The sequence below is a fragment of the Trachypithecus francoisi genome, unplaced genomic scaffold (assembly GCF_009764315.1).
Source record: "Trachypithecus francoisi isolate TF-2019V2 unplaced genomic scaffold, Tfra_2.0 Lachesis_group9, whole genome shotgun sequence".
NCBI classification, from domain to species: Eukaryota; Metazoa; Chordata; class Mammalia; order Primates; family Cercopithecidae; genus Trachypithecus; species Trachypithecus francoisi.
This window is the reverse complement of record NW_022681474.1, coordinates 71,778,724-71,801,040: the sequence shown is the minus strand read 5'-3', so window position 1 is coordinate 71,801,040 and position 22,317 is coordinate 71,778,724. Positions and strand designations below refer to the sequence as shown.

General features: G+C 42.5%; 1 protein-coding gene across 2 annotated transcripts in view; it reads left to right on the top strand.

Moving 5' to 3' along the window:
- Positions 1 to 5,439: 5,439 nt before the first annotated feature.
- The window catches only part of ZNF365 (zinc finger protein 365), a 28,789-nt gene continuing 11,911 nt past the window's right edge, over positions 5,440 to 22,317 (top strand). For both annotated transcript variants that reach the window (XM_033208968.1, XM_033208969.1), the window contains exons 1-3: positions 5,440 to 5,750; positions 7,475 to 8,230; positions 20,237 to 20,417. In XM_033208968.1, the coding sequence (XP_033064859.1) occupies positions 7,488 to 8,230; positions 20,237 to 20,417 (924 nt within the window). In that variant the 5' untranslated portion in view covers positions 5,440 to 5,750; positions 7,475 to 7,487. The remainder of the gene's footprint in view (positions 5,751 to 7,474; positions 8,231 to 20,236; positions 20,418 to 22,317) is intronic.

The window sequence follows — 22,317 nt, the reverse complement described above, 5'->3', positions numbered from 1 at the left end:
TCCACCATCACCACGACTGCCTTCCATGCCCTCTTCTCCAGCCACGCAATCCATGCTAGCAAGGAAATGACAAAAGAGAATTTTTTTTTTTAAACAGTCTCGCTCTGTCACCCAGGCTAGAGTTCAGTGGCACCATCTTGGCTCACCACAACCTCCACCTCCCAGGCTCAAGCGATTCTCATGCCTCAGCCTCCTGAGTAGCTGGGACTACAGCTGTGCACCACCGTGTCCCAGCTAATTTTTGTATTTTTAGTAGAGATGGAGATTCACCATGTTGGCCAGGCTGGTCTCGAACTCCTGGCCTCAAGTGATCCACCTGTCTCGGACTCCCAAAGTGCTGGGATTATAGGCATGAGCCACAGCGTCCGGCCAGAAATGACGAATGCATTAGCTGGACTAACAACTAGGATTGTGGTACTGGAAAGTCCTTAGTTCATTCCAGCTCCTGCTTTTTACAAATGAAGACATGAAGCCCAGAGATGTTGCCCAGCTTGAATAAAAATTCACACAACTAATTAGGGTATTAGATTTTGGATCTGCACATTCTTAGTTCAGGCACTGGGCTGGAGAAACCTGCAAAGTAGAAAATTAGCCCATCCTCTCATTTGGTTCATGTTTGACCCCACCAAGGGAACAAGTAACACTGCTCTTCCTAGGTGGGGGGTTTACCTTGCTGTAAGTTTTCTATTTTTAGCCCCTATAGAAGCCCTACTCCCTGCAGATTCACTCCGGCTAACAGACTGCTGTGGGATTTAAGGCACTCTCCATGGTGTTGCTTGGTGGTTGCCATGACAACGAAATTTAATAGAAATAGAGTTTTCTAGTTGAGTATTCTGGTGAAGGCTTTAAAGCCAGATTACAGCTCTCACTCTGAAGCTTAAATGATGCAAGTGATTTGTACTGGCACATAGTAGGCATACCATAATACTTGTTGAAAGTCAGAATGAATACATATATGCAATTAGTTGCATGAGGGAGCTGGAAAACCTAACAGCTGAGAACTGAGCTGTTACTTAAAGTCAGTACTTAAAAGTCAGTGGAGCAAGTTTATCATATCCTTCTTGGGAAGTGGTGTAGCTCTGGATTTTCATAATTACTTGACACTCTGTGTGAGAAATGATTTGTCTGATTCCAAAGGACTATGTCTGATGTTTAAGCCACTTATTAGCTCTGCAACCCAGGAGGTTCCTTCTGCACACAGATGTTTGCTGCAGACATGGAAAAAGTAGCAGGAATCTGACTCTGGGTTCTCCTTGCAGATTTTTTATCTGGGGCACTTATTCAAATCTTAGAGGGTCTGTGTTCAGTCCCCATAAGGCTGTTTTTTTGGCAAATGTAATCAACATATTTAATAAATGGATCAAAAAATTTAAACAGCCTGTTTGGTTCAAACCTTTCAAACCTGTGTTTGAAAGGCAGCCCTTCTGGCCACAATGGGTGAATGTTATTTAATAAATGGAGAGGAAAGACAGCTCAAAAATCTGCATTCAATTCTTAGGTCTTTCAGCAGGGATTCTCCAACCACCCCAGCCTGATGGGCTGTTTCCCATCTCAAGGAAATCTGTATTCTATATTAATCATTTGGCCTTCCTCCCCTCCTTCTTCACTTTCTTTCTGCCTCTTTCTCTGTCTCTTTTCCTACCTATTCTTCCTTTCTGCCCACCTCTTTTCCTCTCCACCACCCTTCCTTTCACAGTCATGATGGAAAGAGCCCAGGCTTTTGGAGTCAGAATTAGCTTCAAATTCTTACTACCTCTCATGCTTCTTAGTGGCGTGACCTTTAGCTGTATTCATCACATCTCCAGCAGCATTCTGTCTTGTGCATAAAGGGCTGCCAATGTCTGCCTCGTTGGTTAATGTAACAACGGAGTGTTTCTCAAACTTTAGTGGTTATGAGAGTCACCTGGGGAGATAGGTGAAAATGCAGATCTTCAAGATCCACACCTGCAGATTCCACACCTGGTCAAGGTTCCAGACATCTGCATTTTGACCAGCTCCACAGGTCCCACTTTGAGAAACACTGGATATGTGCATAAACATTTAGTATAGTAAGTTCCATTGTAATTACTCTACAGGTGACAGATATGATCATTAATAATTCAGCAAACATTTATTGAACACCTACTATGTGCCAGGCACGATGTCAGGCCCTATAAACACTTTCCATTTAATTCTTTTAACCATATATATATATATATGTTTATATATGCCATATATGTTTTTATATATGCGCCATATATGTTTATATATGCCATATATATGTTTTATATATGCGCCATATATATGTTTATATATGTACCATATATGTGTTTATATATGCCATATATCTCTATGCTTATATATATGCCTTGTTCCCATCCCACTAGTTGTAAGTGCCTGGAGGGCAGAGTAAAACAGCATAATGTGGCATAGAAAAACATCAGTGTTAGAAGACATGAACTCTAATCCTGATTTTATTATTTATTACTTATATGACTTTAGGCAAGTCACTTTACTTCCTAGAACTTTATTTTCTTCATCAAAAACTGGAAAACCCATGAGTACAGTGGTTAAAAGCCCAGGGTTTGCCATCCTGGCTCTAATGCTTTCTACGTTTGTGATCTTGAGAAAGTTACTTAACTTCTTTGGGTCTGTTTCCTCCTATATAGAAAGGGGATTTATTTGTTCATTATTCATTCTTTTAACAAATATTTTTTGAGCACTTTGATCAGCACTGTGCTAAGTCCTGGGAATATATTGGAGAGTAAGACAGACAGGGTCCCTGACTCCCATTGCTAACAATTTAACAGTGGACATAAATATTAGACAACTACACCCATAACCCAGCACACAGAATTACTGTGACAAATCCTGTCAGGATAAATTTTCCTAGTATGCACTAACCTTGTCCAGGAGCGTCAGGGAAGACCTCCTCAGAGAGGCCATACTTAGGATGAGCTCTGAGGGATTAGTAGGCATTACCTGATAAAGAGGCCCCAGAGACGGGAAGAAGCAGGACACTGTTAAGTAAAGGGATGCCAAGATGGCTGGAACTGAGTGCACAAGGTCCGCCCTACCTCACAGGTGTTCACAGATTAAATGAGGTAATTGGTGGTATACACAAGTGACACTCTGAGAACCACTGAAGGTCCTAAATGCCTATTGACCAAAGTTGAATTTCCCACAATACTCAGCTTTAGGCCCTGCATTTGATAATATTTTATGATATTTTTAGGGTGAGAAAAGGACTTTGAAAATCTCCATTCCCTCATTTAAAAGGGGAGGAACTTAGGACCAAAAAAGAAGTAGCAGCTATCTAAGAAATGGGAGGAGCTGGCCAGGCGTGGTAGCTCATACCTGTGATCCCAGCACTTTGGGAGGCTGAGGCCAGTAGATCACATGAGGTCAGGAGTTCAAGACCAGCCTGGCCAACAAGGCAAAACCCCGTCTCTAGTGAAAATACAAAAATTGGCCGGGTGGTGGCCTGTAATCCCAGCTACTAGGGAGGTTGAGGCAGGATAATCGCTTGAACCCGAGAGGCAGCAGTTGCAGTGAGCTGAGATCACGCCACCGCACTCCAGCCTGGGCAACAGAGCGAGACTCTGTCTCAAAAAAATTAAAAAAAAAAAAAAAAGGGGCCGGGCGCGGTGGCTCAAGCCTGTAATCCCAGCACTTTGGGAGGCCGAGACGGGCGGATCACGAGGTCAGGAGATCGAGACCATCCCGGCTAACACGGTGAAACCCCGTCTCTACTAAAAATACAAAAACTAGCCGGGCGAGGTGGCCGGCGCCTGTAGTCCCAGCTACTCGGGAGGCTGAGGCAGGAGAATGGCGTAAACCCGGGAGGCGGAGCTTGCAGTGAGCTGAGATCTGGCCACTGCACTCCAGTCCGGGCGACAGAGCGAGACTCTGCCTCAAAAAAAAAAAAAAAAAAAAAAGGAAGGGAAGAGTCTGAACCGGAAATCTTTTCCTCTCCAGAGCATGCTTTAGCTGTGTTTTGCCATGAAGGCAGTGGGTGTGAGAGCTTAACCTGCAGGCGCCTCCCAAGATGACTGAGATAACTTGCCACTCCAATGTGTGTACCTTTCAGACTTTAAAATTTTTTACTAAATGAATTGATTCTTGGAATAGTCTTGAGAGCGAGTCAAAAAGTAACTTCAATGAAATATAATATTTTCAAAGCAAACACACCCCAGCACACTAGCCTATCTCCATTTACATGGAAGGTAGTACATATTAATTCCTCTTCTCCTTCCTGCTTTTTAAAGGTGTGCGGGTCCCTTTCTTATGGAATTAATAATTACTATAAATGAAGTAGCAACAACGACAACAGCTGACTATCAGTGTGTGCCCCGGTCAGGTAGCGTTTTACAAAACTCCATCATCATCAGCGCATTCGATCCACCGCTATATTAAGAGGTAGGTCCTAATTATCTTCATTTCATAGATGAGGAATCGAAGGAACAGAAGAGTCTAGTTACTCGACCCAGGCCCTAGAGCCAGGATTTGAATCAAGTCTGATGCTAGAGCTTGAGATCTTCATTGCATTTGATATGATAATTCATTTGTGAAAAACAAAGCAATTCATTTGTTTTCATTTGTCAGAAACAAAACAAAATCTCAACTAAGATAACTCTTGAGTTCTTAACAGTTAAAATAAAATCAGGTGTTGAAATCAGTAACAGTAAGCCTTGAGAAGACACCCCGAGGAGTCAAGAGGATGCATTAACTGTCTACAGGTGAACAGAAGCTCTTCTTTGAACAAGAAAACCCAAAAGTAACTTTTATCTTGCTTTCACATTTCAGGAGTTACAGTATGGGCAAACCAAAACAGATTAAAAAATAGAGAGAGAGAGAGAGAGAGAGAGAGAGAGAGAGAGAGAGAGAGAGAGAGAGAGAGAGAGAGAGAAGAGCGAAAACCCAGCAAGCTGAGGCATCAGAATCCTTCAGAAGGAATATTTGCCGTCTTCTCTTCAGGACATCCTCTCTTTAGGAGGACGAATCTTTTCTCCAGGGAAAGGGGGCGTCCTCCTCAGAGATGGGGGTGTAGCTGAGGGGATCTTGTTGCTTTAACTGTTTGCTCATAATCCCTGCACTTTACTAGATTTAGTTTTGCCCCTTAACGTAGCCTCAGGACACTTGCCTCAGAAGGCTGGAGTGTACTCTCTGGGTTAGTTATTTTGGGACATTCTCGCCCTGCTGCTTGGGATGAAGAGGTCCTAATTAAATACCCGGGCCTTCCAACTGGCAGATTTTCGAAGAAGATGCCCAGCTATGCTGTATCCTCATCCACACTCTCCCGCTCCCCCTAAACTAAGTGCAAAAAAGCTTGCCAGGGCCTGCAGAAAGCGCCGCGACTGCGAGGCTGACACGCGTCTTCCCTTCCCTCCCCCGGGGAATGATCCCAGCATCTCTCGCAGTGATGTCAGTGTAATCCTGAGTCGGATCGGGCTCCCGGCTGGGTGGCGGGGGCAGATGATGCTCCCGCCAGCTGGGCAGAGCAAGGGTGTTCCCCGCGGAGGTGGCAGCCCTGGGCCGCGGCGTTCCGGAACCCCCCCACCCCCGGCGCGGTGCCCCCGGTGCCCGCGAGCGCCGCCCCCGCTGGCTAGCCGCGCCTCGCTCCGCCCTGGACGCCGCCGGTCCCGGCGCGGAGGTGCGGCGTGGGGTGGGAGCCGGCCCGGCTCAGTCTGATTTACGGCTCTGCTGAAAACCGCTTTGCTCCCGCAGCATCAGCACCGGCGGCGGCGGCTGCAGCAGCAGCAACAAGTCGGGTAAGAGGCGGCCGCCGGCTGTCTGCGCCCGCGGCTCGGCGGAGGGCACCGACCGGGGTAGCCAGGGCTGGGGAGGGGGTCCCCGAGCCCGCAGCGTGGCGGGGAGTTGGGAGAGCAGGCTTCCCGGCCCCCACCAGCAGGAACTCGTGTGCACACGAATCCACTCTGGCACCCGTGGGCTGGCACGCAGCGGAGCGGGGGCGGGGAGAGCTGGGACCCCGGGGCAGGGTCATTACCAGCCTGCCCTTCTCTGGCACAGTCACTTAGGGCTCTTCCGTGAGCCCCGTGGACTGGGGTTTCCCCTGGGCCCATAAAAGCCTGCGTGCTCTGAAGTGTGTGATTACCCATTTTCCCATCCAAAATGCCACCCTTTTCCCATTGCCCCCCTAGAATCCTGACTTCCCCTTTCTTTACCTCTTGCCAGCGTCTTTGGCCCTGTGCTGAGCCAGGGTTTGCATCTCATTCCCAGAAAACCAGTGGTTAAACACCCCGGTGTACCCATCACAGGAAGAGGTTACCCTCTCTGGGGGCCAGAGGCTTCACCTAGAAGCCTTGCCCGCCTCGCTACCTAGGGACCATTTGCACCTCTGCTTTTGAAGAGGTTGAGGACTCTTTTCACCCACAGACCCCAGCGGGGCTCCCTCATTTTGGGTCCAATGCTTGTTACATTTAAGTAGAAACCATTCACGGAAAAATAGAAGATATGCACTGCTTGCAGAATTGGGTTGCCAACAGTCATCTGTTGCTAGGGTGAAGATAATAAATTCCTACAAGGAAACCAGAACTTCCTGTTATTAAGAGAGTATGCTGATACCTACCTGGTTCACACATTGACCATCCCTAGAGGTTGTCATATAAAATAGCATCTAAGACAAGACAAATCCATCCAGAACCCTCTATTATAATAAAAATCTTGGCCATGGCCCCGCTTGTGTCAAATGGTATTTGACACATTGGGTTCCCAGGTTTCAGGAAAACTCACGTATGGGGTCTATTATTGTTATAATAAGCACTTTGGTTTATGTCATCACAGCAATACTTGAAGGAAAAAAAGGCAAAAATTTCAGGGTGAAAAATTTTCAGCTGATTGTAGGCTTAATGCCACTGTGCATAGCTTGAGTAATCTTTCCTGTACTTGAGGATAGGTTCCGAGCTTGCTGTCTTAGGACCCATTTGGACAATTCATGTGAGTTTTCATATATTCTTGTGTTCACGTATCTCGGATTGTATCCTTAAAATGGGGCACGGTTTTGCATTTAGTGTGCCAAATTCAGGAGGGCAGGAAACTTGAATTCCACTTCTGGATCTACCACTTTCCATCTGACCTTGGATTAATGGCTTTACTTCCTTGCTCCAGTGTTCTCATCTGTGAAGAGGGGATGTTACTTACCTTTTTGATTCTAGGTAGGAGATGGCAAACTTTTTCTGTAAAAGTAGTAAATATTTTAGCTTTTAGGAGCATAGAGTCTCTGTCTCAGTTACTCACCACTGCCATTTTGGTTTACAATAAATAATACAGAAATTGATACAGCAGCAGTAAATAATGCAGAAATTGATGTGGATGGATTTGGCCCGTGGGCTGTAGGTTTTAATTGCAACATGAAATATTATATGCAAAAGTCACTTGAAACCAAAAAACCTGTGCTGTCATGGAGATAAGCAGCAATCATTTTAGTAGTGTGCCTTTCAGCAGACATGTAAACTACCTATTTTCTCCCTCCCAGGACTTTTAGAGTAATGCAACAGAAGGCTTTTGAGGAAAGCAGATATCCCTGGCAGGAGTCCTTTGAGAATGTTGCTGTGTGCCTGCCATTCCGCTGCCCGAGGTGTGGAGACCATACCAGATTTAGAAGCTTGTCATCCTTGAGGGCCCATCTGGAGTTCAGTCACAGCTACGAAGAAAGAACCCTCTTGACAAAATGCAGTGTCTTTCCATCCCTCAAAGACACAGACCTAGTCACTTCCTCAGAACTCCTGAAACCGGGAAAACTGCAGAGCAGTGGCAACGTGGTAAAGCAGAAACCGAGCTATGTTAACTTGTACAGCATTTCACATGAACATTCCAAGGACAGGAAGCCATTTGAGGTGGTGGCAGAGAGGCCTGTGTCCTACGTGCAGACCTACACTGCCATGGACCTCCATGCAGACTCGCTGGATGGGCCACGGTCCGGTCCTGGACTGCCCACCTCAGACACCAAAGCTTCTTTTGAGGCACATGTCAGAGAAAAATTCAATCGAATGGTTGAGGCTGTGGATAGGACCATTGAGAAGAGAATTGATAAACTCACCAAAGAGTTGGCCCAGAAAACTGCGGAACTGTTGGAAGTTCGGGCAGCTTTTGTGCAACTGACTCAGAAAAAGCAGGAAGTTCAGAGACGAGAGCGGGCCCTGAACAGACAGGTGGATGTGGCTGTGGAAATGATAGCTGCGCTGAGGCAACGCCTGACAGAATCGGAGGAGGAGCTTCTTAGGAAAGAAGAGTAAGTGTTGCTAACAGGGGATGCTAACCCCATTGCTTTAAGCAGCACCCCAATCCCCTTACAAACAAATGCTAAGCAAGGTTGATTTTTGCTATTTGAAGGTGCCTTGATTGCATCTCTTATTGATATAGTTGAACCAGGAGGCACAGGGCTTTGATATCATTTACCTTCTGTGTGCATGGTCTGCAACCTAGCAACAAAGTCAAATATCTAATTCTTTCTCAGCTGGGAATTTGTAAACTACAGATAATGTTTTTAGAGAGAAGACTAGCACAGCCTAGCCATGGGGGGATCCGTTCCTAGCACCAAATGGCATGCAAGGGTGAGTTGAATGGGAAGGCAGAAAGAGTGAGCTGAGTGAGCTCATCTTCTTGACAGTTTCTGTATTATAAAGTCAGTAAGGCAAGATGCTGTCTTAAGTTCAGAAACATTCCTCCAGTATAAATAAGTTTGGTTTATTTGCCATGTTGTATTATCTGCCCAGATTAATTAAATGTTAGTAGTTGAGAATCCATTTAATTTAGTTTATACTTGGGAGAAGCAGACATTAGGAAACCCAGAGGAAAGACTTTCTGATATTGCTGTACTTCTATGATTTAAGTTTGAGACTTGACTTTTTGGAAAATGATGTATATCAGATTAAGTTTTGCCCACTTGCAAAGAGTTGAGATTGGTTTTCACAAGTTGTAGATCATAGAAGCTACTGCTTGAGAAATCATCATACTTAGAGAAGTATTTCCTTATCAGTAAGTATAGATTTAACCCAAACTAGAAAAGTATACATAACAAGTCAGTGTATTTCTCAAATGCAGAATGTCAGATTTCATTTTAAATAGAGGCTTAGAAATTCATGGAATCAAAGGACATTAAAATTGATGGAGTAAAACATCCTAGAAGGTAGGTTTCCAAATAATTTGAGTTCTATTATAGAGATTGATTTAATGTCATCCTTTCTTTGCCCTCTGGTACTCTTCTATTTTGTGTTGTCTCTTAAAATGTAATAATTAAAACTTCCTGAGACACTCCATAGATTAAAGAGATCATTACTTGCTATCACTTAAATGCTTCCCTTGAAGGGAAGCCTAGACATTTTTTGTTCAGGCGAGACATTTTTTAAATTATGTAGTTAGGATGGATTTGAATCAGCCTCTGACTTACTTTGCTCCTAGGGAAATAATCTCTAATGAAAAATGTTTCCCTTTTGGTTTCTGGTGTTTCCTGGTGGGAAGTTAGTGTCTAGACCCGTTAATGGCCACCGAGGTGACCTGCACCGTGCTGTTGAAAGAAGGGCAGATGTGGTTACTCTATGCGTTAAGAGAGACCTAGAATTAAATTTGAAAATTTTTGCTTCATTTAAGAGCAGTGAGTTTAAAAGGCAACCAAATTAATTTTTTGAACTTATTTATTTGTTGTATTTTACTTATTAATTACACAAGTAATAATGAACCTGAGATCTGGAGTAGTAGTTGCCTGGAGTGATGGGTTCAAAAATGCTTAATTGTTAAAAATATCTGACTAAATAAAAGTGGGCTATGCATGGGTCAGTTACATGTTATGGTTAATCCAAGGCTGCCACCTGAGCACCAGCTGAAAAACTAATACATGGAAAAACTTGAATAGGACAGAATTATATGTGTAAAAATAACTTATCCAATCCAAGCACATCCTATCCTATCCTTCAAAGACAGCCACTGTTAAGTTCCGTAAATGTCCTTCCAGACCTTTCCTGTGTGCCTACAATTGAACACACACAGATTCCATTTTTTCTAAATGAAATCGTGACACATACTGTTCTGCTGCTTGCACATTGAATTGTTTTCATTTTTAATAGAATAGATTTTAGGCATCTTTTGTTTACTAAATACAGAACTATACTACTCTTTTTGACTGTTGTGTAGTATTCCATGGTATGGATGCATCATGATCCATTTAACCAGTTTGCTATTGATGAATACATAGTTTTATTCCATTTTCCCAGTATTAAAAATAGTGCCTTGGTTATTATCCCTGTACATGTTTGTTCAGATTTTTGTGAGTATACCTGAGGATAAATTACGAGTTGATTTTTTTTTTTTTTTTGACAGAGTCTCACTTTGTCACCCAGGCTGGAGTGCAATGGCATGATCTTGGCTCACCACAACCTCTGCCTCCCAGGTTCAAGCAATTCTGCCTCAGCCCCCAAGTAGCTGGGGTTACAGGCACCCACCACTGCACCCAGCTATTTTTTTGTATTTTTAGTAGAGACGGGTTTTCACCATGTTGGCCAGGCTGGTCTTGAACTCCTGACCTCAGGTGATCTACTGAAGATTACAGTCGTAAGCCACCAAAGTGCTGAGATTACAGTTGTAAGCCACCGTGCCCGGCCACAAGGTGATTTTTATATGTCATTTTTGGACTAATAGAAAAAAGCAATGATATTTTAAAAAAAAGAAAAAGTATTTTAAATAAAAGTGCAGGGAAATTGCCTTAAACTTTTAAGCATAAACCAAGTCTTCATTTTTTTTAAACATTCATTTGGGCCAGTCCCATCAGTTTCCGTATTCAGGTCTAAAATAGTCACTCTTTCTGTACATAAAATGGGACTGAAAGAGTCTTGTTTCCAGGGAGGACACTGGAGCTCTTGGTCTAAGAATGGGACTATGGACAGCGCCCTCAGTGTCTGCAGCATCTAGCCTCCCCACCCCCATGCCCCTGCCCTCTGAATGGGGATGCAGAAGGAGCTGCCCACCTGTCACACTGTTAATACTGGGTTGATTTGACTGCATCTGCCTAGCTGGGCGGTGGGTGCCTCTTCCATCCTAACCACTACCTCAGAGAGCTGTGCCTTCCACCAAAGAGTTGGCCTTTCAGATAAGGGAAGACCCTATTTTGCCAAGGACCATACCAGGAGTTGTGTGCCCCTGCCAAACACTTCCACATGAGCTCCCTAGGCCCATTTGTGAGAGAAAGTAGGTTGTTAACAGTCTCATTCACAACTGACTTACACTCCAGGGACCCTGTGAGACACAGATGGTAGATATGGTTTCAAAAAAAGTAAACATCTATTATTGAAAATTCACGTAGGCTTCTTTTGCTTATGGATCTTCTCCTTCAACATTTTTTTTTCTTTTTTTGAGACGGAGTCTCGCTCTGTCGCCCGGGCAGGAGTGCAGTGGCCCGATCGCAGCTCACTGCAAGCTCCGCCTCCCGGGTTGACGCCATTCTCCTGCCTCAGCCTCCCGAGTAGCTGGGACTACAGGCGCCCGCCACCTCGCCCGGCTAGATTTTTGTATTTTTTAGTAGAGATGGGGTTTCACCGTGTTAGCCAGGATGGTCTCGATCTCCTGACCTCGTGATCTGCCCGTCTCGGCCTCCCAAAGTGCTCCTTCAACTTTTAAAATCCTTTCTATCAAGTTAAAATAAAAGGCCCAAAGGCTGCTTCTGCCCTGAGGGCATCTATAGGCTGAATCAGCCAGGTTGCAGAAGTTGTACATATATACTCATAGCAGACGAGGTTGTTTGAATTGAGAATACACTTGACCCTTGGACAACTCAGGTTTGAACTGTGCAGTTCCACTTAAATGCAGAGGTTTTATTGTCTGTGCCACCATTGAGACAGCAAGACCAACCTTTCTCTTTCTCCTCCTCCTTTACAATGATCCATTTCCATTTGATGAGTAGTAAATATATTTTCCTTATGATTATCTTAACAACATTTTCTTTTCTCTAGCTTACTTTAAGAATGCAGGTATGTAATACATGTAACATACAAAATCTGTGTTAATCATTTGTTTATGTTATCAGTAAGGCTTCTGGTCAGCAGTAGGCTATTAGGAGTTAAGTGTTTGGAGAGTCAAAAATTATACTTGGATTTTCAACTGCATAGGAGATTGGTTCACCAAATTCCCTGCATTGTTCAAGGGTCAACTATTTTGCACTTTTATACTGGTCGGTCTCATTGTATTCCCGTAGAAGGTATCTGCAGGTTTTGGAGTGCAAACCCAGGAGAGAAGTTGCTCACTGTCTTGACAAAGTCAGTGTAACTTTAAAAGTTCTAGTGAAACAGGTATTTACTTATTGAAGAGTATTCAGAGCTGGTGGGTAGTGCTGCCTGTAATCAGGTAAATCAATCCTGGAAACGTTGTGGTAAGGCATCCCTAACAAGAAAGGATGGAATTAGTAGCTAGGTTGCTGGCTGAGTTGGTCCCATGGGGTTTGGAAAATTTGATTGTAATAAAAGTCATACAGAATTTACATATACACTTTTCTGCAATATGGTTGAAAAGTCCTGATTGAACATCTGTAATGTGCCCAGTGCTGTGCGAGGTATGTGTGGGGAAACGTAAAATGCTTGCTGTCTTTCCCTAATGTGTCTGTGCTCTGTGTAGGAAGAATAAGGGATACCCACGAACATGCAAGGGGAGTTTTGAGAAGTGCCTCAATATAAGCACAATTCAAGTTGGTAATGCATTAGAGAACAGATTTTTCTGTGTGGAGAGGCTACACTGAGGAAATGAGGAGGAAAGGCTGAATTTGCACTGATGGCCAGAAGAGAGTGACCTTGAAGGGGCATCAGGGAGGGCTGCTAGAGATGGCCCCTGGGTAGACCATGTGATTTCTGATTTGAGAACCAGAAGATTGCCCCTGTTTCCTGCAGGATAACACACTCATTTTATACATGTTGAAAATAAGGCCCAGAGCAGGGGAATGACTTGCCCAAGAATAGAGATTTAGTAGCAAAGCTGAACCTGGAATCCAGTTTCTCTGTCTCTCTGCTGAGTGCTTTTTCCATTAGTTCACTGTGTCCCAGCCAGACTCCTGAAAATGTGATTTTTTTTCCCCAAAGCGTCAAGACTTATGTAATACTGAATGTGGCCCATTTTGGATGGGCTTGCTTCTTTGCTATTTTGAGAGGGCTGCCATGGTGACATCATTTATTTTTCTGATGTGATTAAAGAAAATGTCAGCTGGCATCTGAGGTGTAGGGAGGCAGGGGAAGGTGGCATCATCAGTGTGGTCATGATATTAAGCTTCCACAACACCCAGTCCAGGGCTTTTCACTTGACTCTCAGATGTCTTTGTTTAATCGGGGTAGGGCTTTTGCCACTGCTAGGCTTTGATCTCAATGAGAGGCCTCTTTGTGATTCCATCTCTAATTTCCATCCTAGTCCCTTGCAGGCAGTGACACATAGAATCTGTTTCCCTTTTTCCTTCATCATTTGCCTCATTCCAGCCTAAAGCCATGCAGAAGACAAATCTTTATGAGTGTTTGCTGAGCAGCAGATACTGATCTAGGTTCCGACCATGGGATGGTAAACCAAATGCGTCCAGTTCCTGCCTTCATGGACCTTATAAACCAGAAGGGAAAATTGACGTTAAACAGGTCATTAGGGGGTGTGACAAAAGAAATATAGAGGGGTTGGCCTGAGCTAGGTAAAGCCCATTTAGGTTTTTATCCAGAACTGACCTTGGAATGCTGGCCTTTAAAAGGCAAATCTGATTTGGTAACTTGCTTTGCACGACTAAATCCTCTTGCCATTTAATTCATTCCCATTTTTTGATCAGCTAAAGCAGTGACTAGGCAATGTAGTGCCCAGACTGATTCATAGCTAGGAAGCAGGCCAAGAAAAACATCACATTGGATATAGAGGTCAGTGGTGTGGAGAAGGGTCTGTTTGCTCCACATTGTTGGTTTGTGCATATAAATGGGGTCCTCTCTTTTCAGGCTGTGTTCCTTGCAGACTTAGAAACTCATACAGAATAAACGAGGTGTCAAGCATTCCCTCTCAGGGTTGGCACATGGTAAAATTCGGAAACCCAGGAAAGTTTTCTATTTCTGTCTCTGCATATTCTCTTTTCTCCACTCCCCTGCCTCCTACCACATGCCCACTCTATGCCCTTGGGACTCAGAATATGGTATTGGTCAACTTACAACCAATGAGAATAGTTTGATTTTCTCATTAGAGTTAAGGGCCAAGAAGAGTAGAGATGGGCCACGCCTCCAGACGTGCAATTGTTGCAGATTCAGGCCTGTGGTGCCCCAAAGAGAGGTCAGGAGCCGACTCCATGATATGGGTTTGCAGCCAAGCTCGCTGTGCTCGGAGGTGGTCGACTCCTGCTTTGGGATTTGCCTTGTGGTTGACATTATGGTCTGTCTGAGGTGCTCTGTGATCAATAGCTAGACTATTTTTAGCCAGAGGTATTTTTACCATTTCATATTCCTCTGAAGAGGTTCATAAATCAGTCATGTAAAATGAAATTTAAATAACTTGGTGGAGCTTTGCCTTTGGGGGGAGAAGCTGATGTTAAAGTGTTTAAGAATAGAAGAGAGGCATCAGTTTTAGATCCCACCCCCTATTCCTGTAGGAGGTACCCGTAGGTTACTCATTGGTTTGATGCCCCAGTACTTGTCTGGAAAAGGAAAATAGAGACTTAAGGATATCTGTGTTGGTTAACGATTTTCAAGTAGAGATATAGTTGCACATTTCATGCATTCAGCAGAAATGCATTAATCCTGTATTGTGTGCTGGGCTCAGGTTAGGTGCAGGGGGTACCTGCAGACAGTGAAGGAGCACACAAGGTCCGGAACTCACTGATTTTATGGTCAAATGGAGAAATGGCACACTGGTTCATTGTGATGTGCATGGTGATAGGGTACAAACTTCTGTGGAAAACACAGTAGGCCATGTCATGTACACCTGGGCGTGTGTCTGAGACTACTCCCTGGCAAGAGAGTCTGAGGTTAGAGGAATAGTTAATTGATAATTAATTGTGGGAGCTTTGGAAGAGGAGGAGGAATGACCCTGGCAGAGAGAACAGCATATCCAAAAGTAAGCATGGCTCAGTGCAAAAATGAAGGAAGTTAAAACAGACGTAAGAAATGGTTTGTGGATAGTAGATTATAACAGATGATAGGATCAGCGTGTTGTCACTCATTAAAATGCATAGTTCAATGCCTATGCAAAATTGCAGTGAGCACCACAGTGTGCGAACACGTATTTCCATTAATCTCTGCACATGCTTCTAGGTCTTGGTCACATGATAGCATGTCTTTGATTTTTCTGAATTAACTTGTCTTTAACCCATCTCAGAAGAAGTAACAGAGGATTCCATCTGTAAAAAATGAAATAATATTATCTATTTTTCAGACCATATGGTCCTCCTGTAAATGAATGAATGCATGTGTGAATGGATATATTTTCTAACTGAAGGTCTGGCTCTCTGGAAAGGACTTTTTCACTCATTGCTCCTCTTCTACTGTGTTGGTTTCTGGATACCTATCAGTCTGACAGATTTCCAGATCTGGAAATCATTCTGCATCATAATGAGCTTCAAGGTCAGTTTCTTATATTGTACTGGTATTTTTTTTTAAGTGTCAAATATTACTTTAAATTAGCATGTTTTCTACTGAAGACTAAAACCTCAGATTTAATAATATTTGGCCTTTTTTTTTTTTTTTAATGAGGAAGAAGTCAAAGATGGGGCTGGAAGTGGCTTAGAATCAGTTAAATTTCCCCAGCACTGGTCTGCACCCACACCCTGATTGAGTTTCACTCAGGTTGGCCCTTATCTTCTCATCTGGCCTTCCAGCTTTCACACTGTATTCTGAGTCACAGGGTTGAGAACCAGAAATAAAACCACACAAGTCTTCTACTGTTCTGTCCGATAGCATCATATTACTCTTCTTCTTAGTCACATTTAACTAGCTTTGTAATTACATGTTTATTTCAGTATTTCCTTCTTTCATTGTTTGACTTTCTCACTACATGTATCCATTATATGCTAACGTAAATAACATATTTTTATGAAAAATAACTGTTTTCCCAAAAATAATTTAGTGAAAAGAGCGGTATTGTTTTAAAAGTTTATGTGTGGCTTCATAGAAGGCAGCTGGACTCTGGTAGTTCCACATTCAGTCTGTTGCAAATTTGTTGTTTTGGTTGAAACAGATGAAGAAAATCTAGTCTCCCACAGATACATAGTAGGAAAATGGAGGGGTATTTTAATAGCCTTCTCAGATAATCGTGGATATTTTGCTTTGGTGCTGTGCCAAATGTGACAGTTGGTAGTTTCTTAAAGAGTCATTGCAATGTGGGATCTGAAACTGTATCAGTGAACATTTTGTACTTTCTTACCTTGAAATCTATTGGTCTGTCTTGCACTTTGAATGGATATTTAATTGTTTGGAGTGTAATTATGAAAGAGGTTACAAATGCAATGTGTTTAACCCCTTTTCTTTTCCATTCAGAAAAACCCCAAGATTCTATGGGGAAATAAGAGGTGGTTCTGGATATTCATCCAGACTGAGCAGGATGTGAATGAAAGGTGGATCTGAGATGTACACACATGATATTCCACAATGAGTTGGTTTTGATACCTTTTTCATCTAACAAAGATACCCTACACAATCTCAGTATGATGAACTCCAGTCTTTGTCTTATATTTAACCTGTCTTTTAAAATAAAATCATAGTATACCATCAAGCTTGTTTTAACTGTTTTTTTTCCCACCTTAGTTAATGTAATACATCTACAAACTGAAATTAGGTTAGCAGTTTGTGCCAGGTTGGTTGAAAAATACAGGGGGTATTGCCGGGCGCGGTGGCTCAAGCCTGTAATCCCAGCACTTTGGGAGGCCGAGACGGGCGGATCACGAGGTCAGGAGATCGAGATCATCCTGGCTAACACGGTGAAACCCCGTCTCTACTAAAAAATACAAAAAACTAGCCGGGCGAGGTGGTGGGCGCCTGTAGTCCCAGCTACTCGGGAGGCTGAGGCAGGAGAATGGCGTAAACCCGGGAGGCGGAGCTTGCAGTGAGCGGAGATGGCGCCACTGCACTCCAGCCCGGGCGACAGAGCAAGACTCCGTCTCAAAAAAAAAAAAAAAAAAAAAAAAAAAAAAAAAAAGAAAAATACAGGGGGTATTAACTTCTCAGCTTCAGGGCACAAGATAATTGGTTGAGAGAAGTTAGAAAAAAGATCCTTCTTTTCTATAACATGGCATAACAGTCTGGGAGTGTATTAAAATTAATATTAAAAATTAATATTATCAGCATTAATATTAATTTTTAAAAGTTTCACATGGAACCAGTGGCAAAATATTATGTGATTTAAAAATACAGCCACAATCATAGAAGGTGTTGCATTCAAATTTGTTCTCTTGCTTTTGTGATGCTGATCCCCTGAGATTAAGCCATCAAATGTTGCCGTCTTTGCATATGCTAGACTGCATAGCATGAGAGTCCTGGAATAGCAAATGTGCACAGAGATAAAAGACAGGAAAAAATATACTGGATATTGACAGTAACTTCTGAGTGGTGGGATTTTGGGTCATTTTTAGTTTCTTCCTTGTCCTTTATAAACATTAATTACAACAAATACTTATTCAATATTGGGTGTCAAACACAATTGTGTTGAGTGCTGGACTTAGAACAGAGAACAAAAGCTGATTCTGTCCCTGCCCAGTTGAGTCTTCCAAAAGGTCAATTTTTATATTTTCCTTAATATATGTGAACGATTTCCATAATAAGATATAGGAAATATCGACCAAAATGAATTTTTTAAAATAGTACTTTTTTTTCTAACTTTTGGTTGTTTGCCCTATAAGTACAGTTTGGGGTGATATTTAGTTATCCTAAATATCACCCAGGAAACCTCTACAATAGGCTTGTAGAAATTTGGATTCTCAGACACCGAATGAATTGAAGCCTTAATGTTGGAAATAAGAAGTATTTTCCTGTGGTGCATTTCCAGAATACTCCATCCTAAAGGACCTAAATCATAAGCAAGAACCACGAAAGGGCTGAGGATGCATTCACATGGGCCTGCCACTCCTTTGCTGCTAGTTAAAGTTTGTGGCTCAGGTAGGAGACAGATCAAAGTGAATGACGGTAGGGCTTAAAAATTGACTTGTGTTCATGGCCTGAATAATGAAGACCTTGAAAAGTACACATCTTCTATGGAGGGCTAATATGGAAACATCTGGAAATAAACTTGAAACTTGATGATTAAAAAAAATCTTTTCCAGAGGGACTCTTATTTCTTATGTGTGGATATTTCTTAGCTACTGAAAGATGATGGAATTATTATGGAGTTAGGGTTTATGTTTGATCCTGGATAGGAAACTAGAAAAAACGGGAGCTGGTATCACTAGCATTTCTTTGAGTGAATCATTATTAGAGCCAACCTGTTATCTGTTTTTATAAATATGTAATTCCCAAAGTTTCGTAGGGATGTGTGATTCTATAGGAAGTGTCAGAATAAGTTTCAGTATGGCCAAGTGTGGCGTAATATATTTGTGAGAGAAAAATCATGACTAATTGTAAAAGTGGCACACTGACTGGTAGTACAGAAGAAAAGAGCTGGAAGTCACTACCAGCTGTTTTGCAAAGATCTTATGTAAAACTCTGGCTTCCTGAACCAGACTTCCCTGAAGTTCTACTCTCAAGAGAATTATAGAGCGCAGTAGAAAATAAAGATCAAGTGGAGGTTGAGAAGATGCAGAGAAGCCAATGAATTTAATTGACTGTCTAGAACAACTGAATGAGGTTAGATAAACAAAAATTAGCATTCACGAATCAAAATTGAAAGAGCTGAAAGGACAGAAAGTAGAGTCTTTAGAATCTTGGGTAAGTTAAACATGGCAAAAACAATGAGAGGACGTTCCTTGAAGATTGAGAGAGATTTTGGAGACATCTAAAGGAAAGACTACCCAACAGATAGTAAAATTATGGAACTCATTAGCTCCAGGGGGACTGGCAGAACATACAAGGGTGATGACTAAAAGGATATTCATGGCTTCTTATTAAGTGAAGACCATATGGTGGAGAGAACTCTGGCAATATACACCTATTCATAGTGGTCCTTGGCCTGGGAAAGAGGGTGTGGAGAGACGGGAATTGAGAGTTGAGGGCCAGGTAGGAAAAGAAGGAAAACTGTGTGTGTATGTGTGCTTGGGTGGGTGTGTTTGGGGATGAGTGTGATGCTCATGAGGATGGCTAACAAGATAATGGTGGTGGTCTCAGGATAATGGAGTTTCAGGTGATCTTTCCTTTTTTATATTTCTAATGGGTTATTTGAATTTTTTAAATAAAGAGCTTATTTATAAATCAGAAAAAAATACTATTTTCATATTTCCATTAAAAATGAAAGCAAAATATAAGATGGTAAGAAAGTTATTAGAATTTTTCTGGATTTGTAATCTACTTGTGAATTATGTAGTTGAAGTATTTTGCTCAGCTTCTTACGGGAGGGCGACCCATGCATTGCTTCTCTTATGTCAGCATTAGAATAGTTTTCCTGGTGGTCTTTGGGTTGACCTCATGGTAGCTGTATAGGCTGTTTTGTTCTTAGCTGAAAAATGTACTTTTGGACAAGATGACTCATTTGATGTGCCGTTTTGGTGCTCAGCTTGGTCTCTTGCTCCTATACTTTCTCTCCCTGTAGAGTTTTCTCTCTCAATCGCCAGACTTTAAAAATCCAAGTCAGAGCTTATCTTAAAAACAATGCATCCAATGGTTTCCTATCTCATTTGTAATAAAACCGGAAGTCTCACAGTGACCTGTGAGGCCCTACCTGGCTCCCTCCTCCATATAACCCCTTACTGTACCTCATACCCATCTGCATGTCCCTGGTTTGCTCTTGCTAAACACCTGCATGGCTTCTTCCTCAGGTCTCCGTTCAAATGTCACCCCATTCAAAAGGTCGTTTCTAACTTTGCTTTTTAAAATATTATTCACTCCTTTCCTTCCTCTGTCACTGTCCCCTTGCACCCAGTTTCAATTTTCTTAGCACCTATGACCACCTGACATATATTTATTTGTATGTTTTATAGTGACTATCTTCTTCTACTAAAATACAGTCTCTAAATGTAATCACTAAGAGTTGATTACCTCTTTCATCATTGCCGTGGAGTACTACTGCCTAGGGTGGTAACTGACAAATAGTAGGCACTCAATAAATATGTGTTGAATGAGTGAATTCCTTGCCTCATATTTCCATTTTGTGTTCTGACATTTTTGCCTTACAGAGAAGTTGTCACATTCAACCATTTCCTGGAAGCGGCAGCTGAGAAGGAGGTTCAAGGGAAAGCCCGGCTCCAGGACTTTATTGAGAATCTCTTACAGCGGGTAGAACTGGCAGAGAAGCAGCTCGAGTACTATCAGAGCCAGCAGGCCTCTGGCTTTGGCCGTGACCTCAGCGGGCACGTGGTGAGTCACCCTGGACCGGCCACCAAGTGTTAGGTCCCTGTGGTTGGTGAGAATGGGCTGAGGACAGAGAAAAGGGAGCTGGGTGACTTGCAGGGACTCTCTAGACATCATTTGAGAGTATTGCCTGGGCCACGCCTATATTGTGGAAATGTTACCCGGGAGTCCAGGACGCCTGGAAATAAGGTAAATGCTGCGTGTGCCGTTTCCAGTCCCTCTTCACCCTCCCACTCCACACCATGCTGAGTTGGTAGAAATATATGTATTTTTTAAATTTGTAAAATAGAAGAGTTTGAAGTATCCAAAGAAATCATTCATTTCAGTTTTGATGTTCAGGTAGCTCGGAAGTTATTATCATGTTTTGGAGCTCTTCAAGAAAATCTTATGAATTTAGTAAAGTAAAATCAAATCACAAACACATTTTTTTTCCTTAATAGGGAGGCAAACACTGTTCAACAGTCTCTACAGGTTAAAATTCTTCATATAGATTTTCAAAAAGACTGAAAGATTCACAGGTGATAGTTCTAGGTTAGATTCCTGCATACAGTTTTGCATATAGTTTCAGGAGTTTAAGAAATGCCTAGAGCCCAGATGAGATCCCTGGATGTGGATAAAGATCCAGGTTCTCATAAGTGGCTTGATCAGGATTCCCTTGGTCTCATTGGAGGGCAGAGGGAGGTACAAATAACTATACCCTAGGTCGGCAAGGGGGCGGGGGCAGGTGGTCATATCTGCCCTCTCTACAGTTCCCTACAACAAAGCCAAGGACAGAGTTTTGGATGCCCCAAAGCAGTTTATTTATAATATTTCCATTACTTGTTGAACTTTATTTATGCTTACTTCTTTCCTAGAAGATTTTTAAATGATTTTTTTCTTACTGCTTCCACCCCCGCAGCAAATGGGCTCTATTATAAGGAAAAGAAAAATAGGCAACAACATTTATGCTGATCAAAAGATTAGCAAGGTTGCTACTGGTTGATTAAAAAGTTTACTTAGAGCTTTCTGGAAGCCAGGGTGAAAAGGCAACATGATTAAATAATAAAACTAATTGTCCAGAAGAAGGAATGAGATGAAAGGCAGGTGGATAAAAGAAGGAACAGCAGAGAGGAAGGACGGAAAGAAATTAAGAAATCCTACATGGTGCTTGCAGTAATCATATACACTTGGCCTTAGCGCAGCTCAGTGATATAAGCCCCAGAACTTTCCAGAACAAAAAGAGACTGGAAGGAAGTGTGTTACATCTGTGAGGTTTCAGGCACTATATTCAAAGCAGTCTCATCCATGTAACATATTTATTTTTTTCTGGGTGGATGTCTGTGGTCTTCTATGTGAAACGCTTCTGAGGGGGAAGTCACGTCACACCTTGATCCCTCTCTGTCGCCTCCTTGGGAAACCATGAGAGTGTCCAGCCTTGACTAGCTGTGGCTGGAGGGACTATCTGAGCCTCTTTCTGCCATCTTCTTTCATCCTGCCCTCTCAAGAGAGGGTTGGGGCATGAGGTTATGGTACCTAGATGTGAGGTGAAAAGGCCTGAAAATACCTGGCTTCCGGTTTATTCTTACCCTACTTCTGACTGGGCAAGATAGTTGGTCTCCCTGGGCCTGTAGTTCTTCTGTAAAATGAAGGGGTTGGATTCAGTGCTTTCCAAGTTGTTTTGGCCTCTTAACTTATCTGAGCATCACCTGACTTTGATGGTTAGGAATTCTAAAATTAAAATGTAGCATTGACACTTTCATATTTAGAATTATAAGTCATCCAGAGCTAAGAAATGTATGAAATCTTCCGATACTCAGTCAAGAGGAATCTCAAAGAGAAGAAACAATGGAGGGCAAGGAGGAAGAAAGGAAGCCCATTGACTCTCTCTTTTAAAATTGTTTTTGCTCATCTCTTTTGCTTAGTTTAC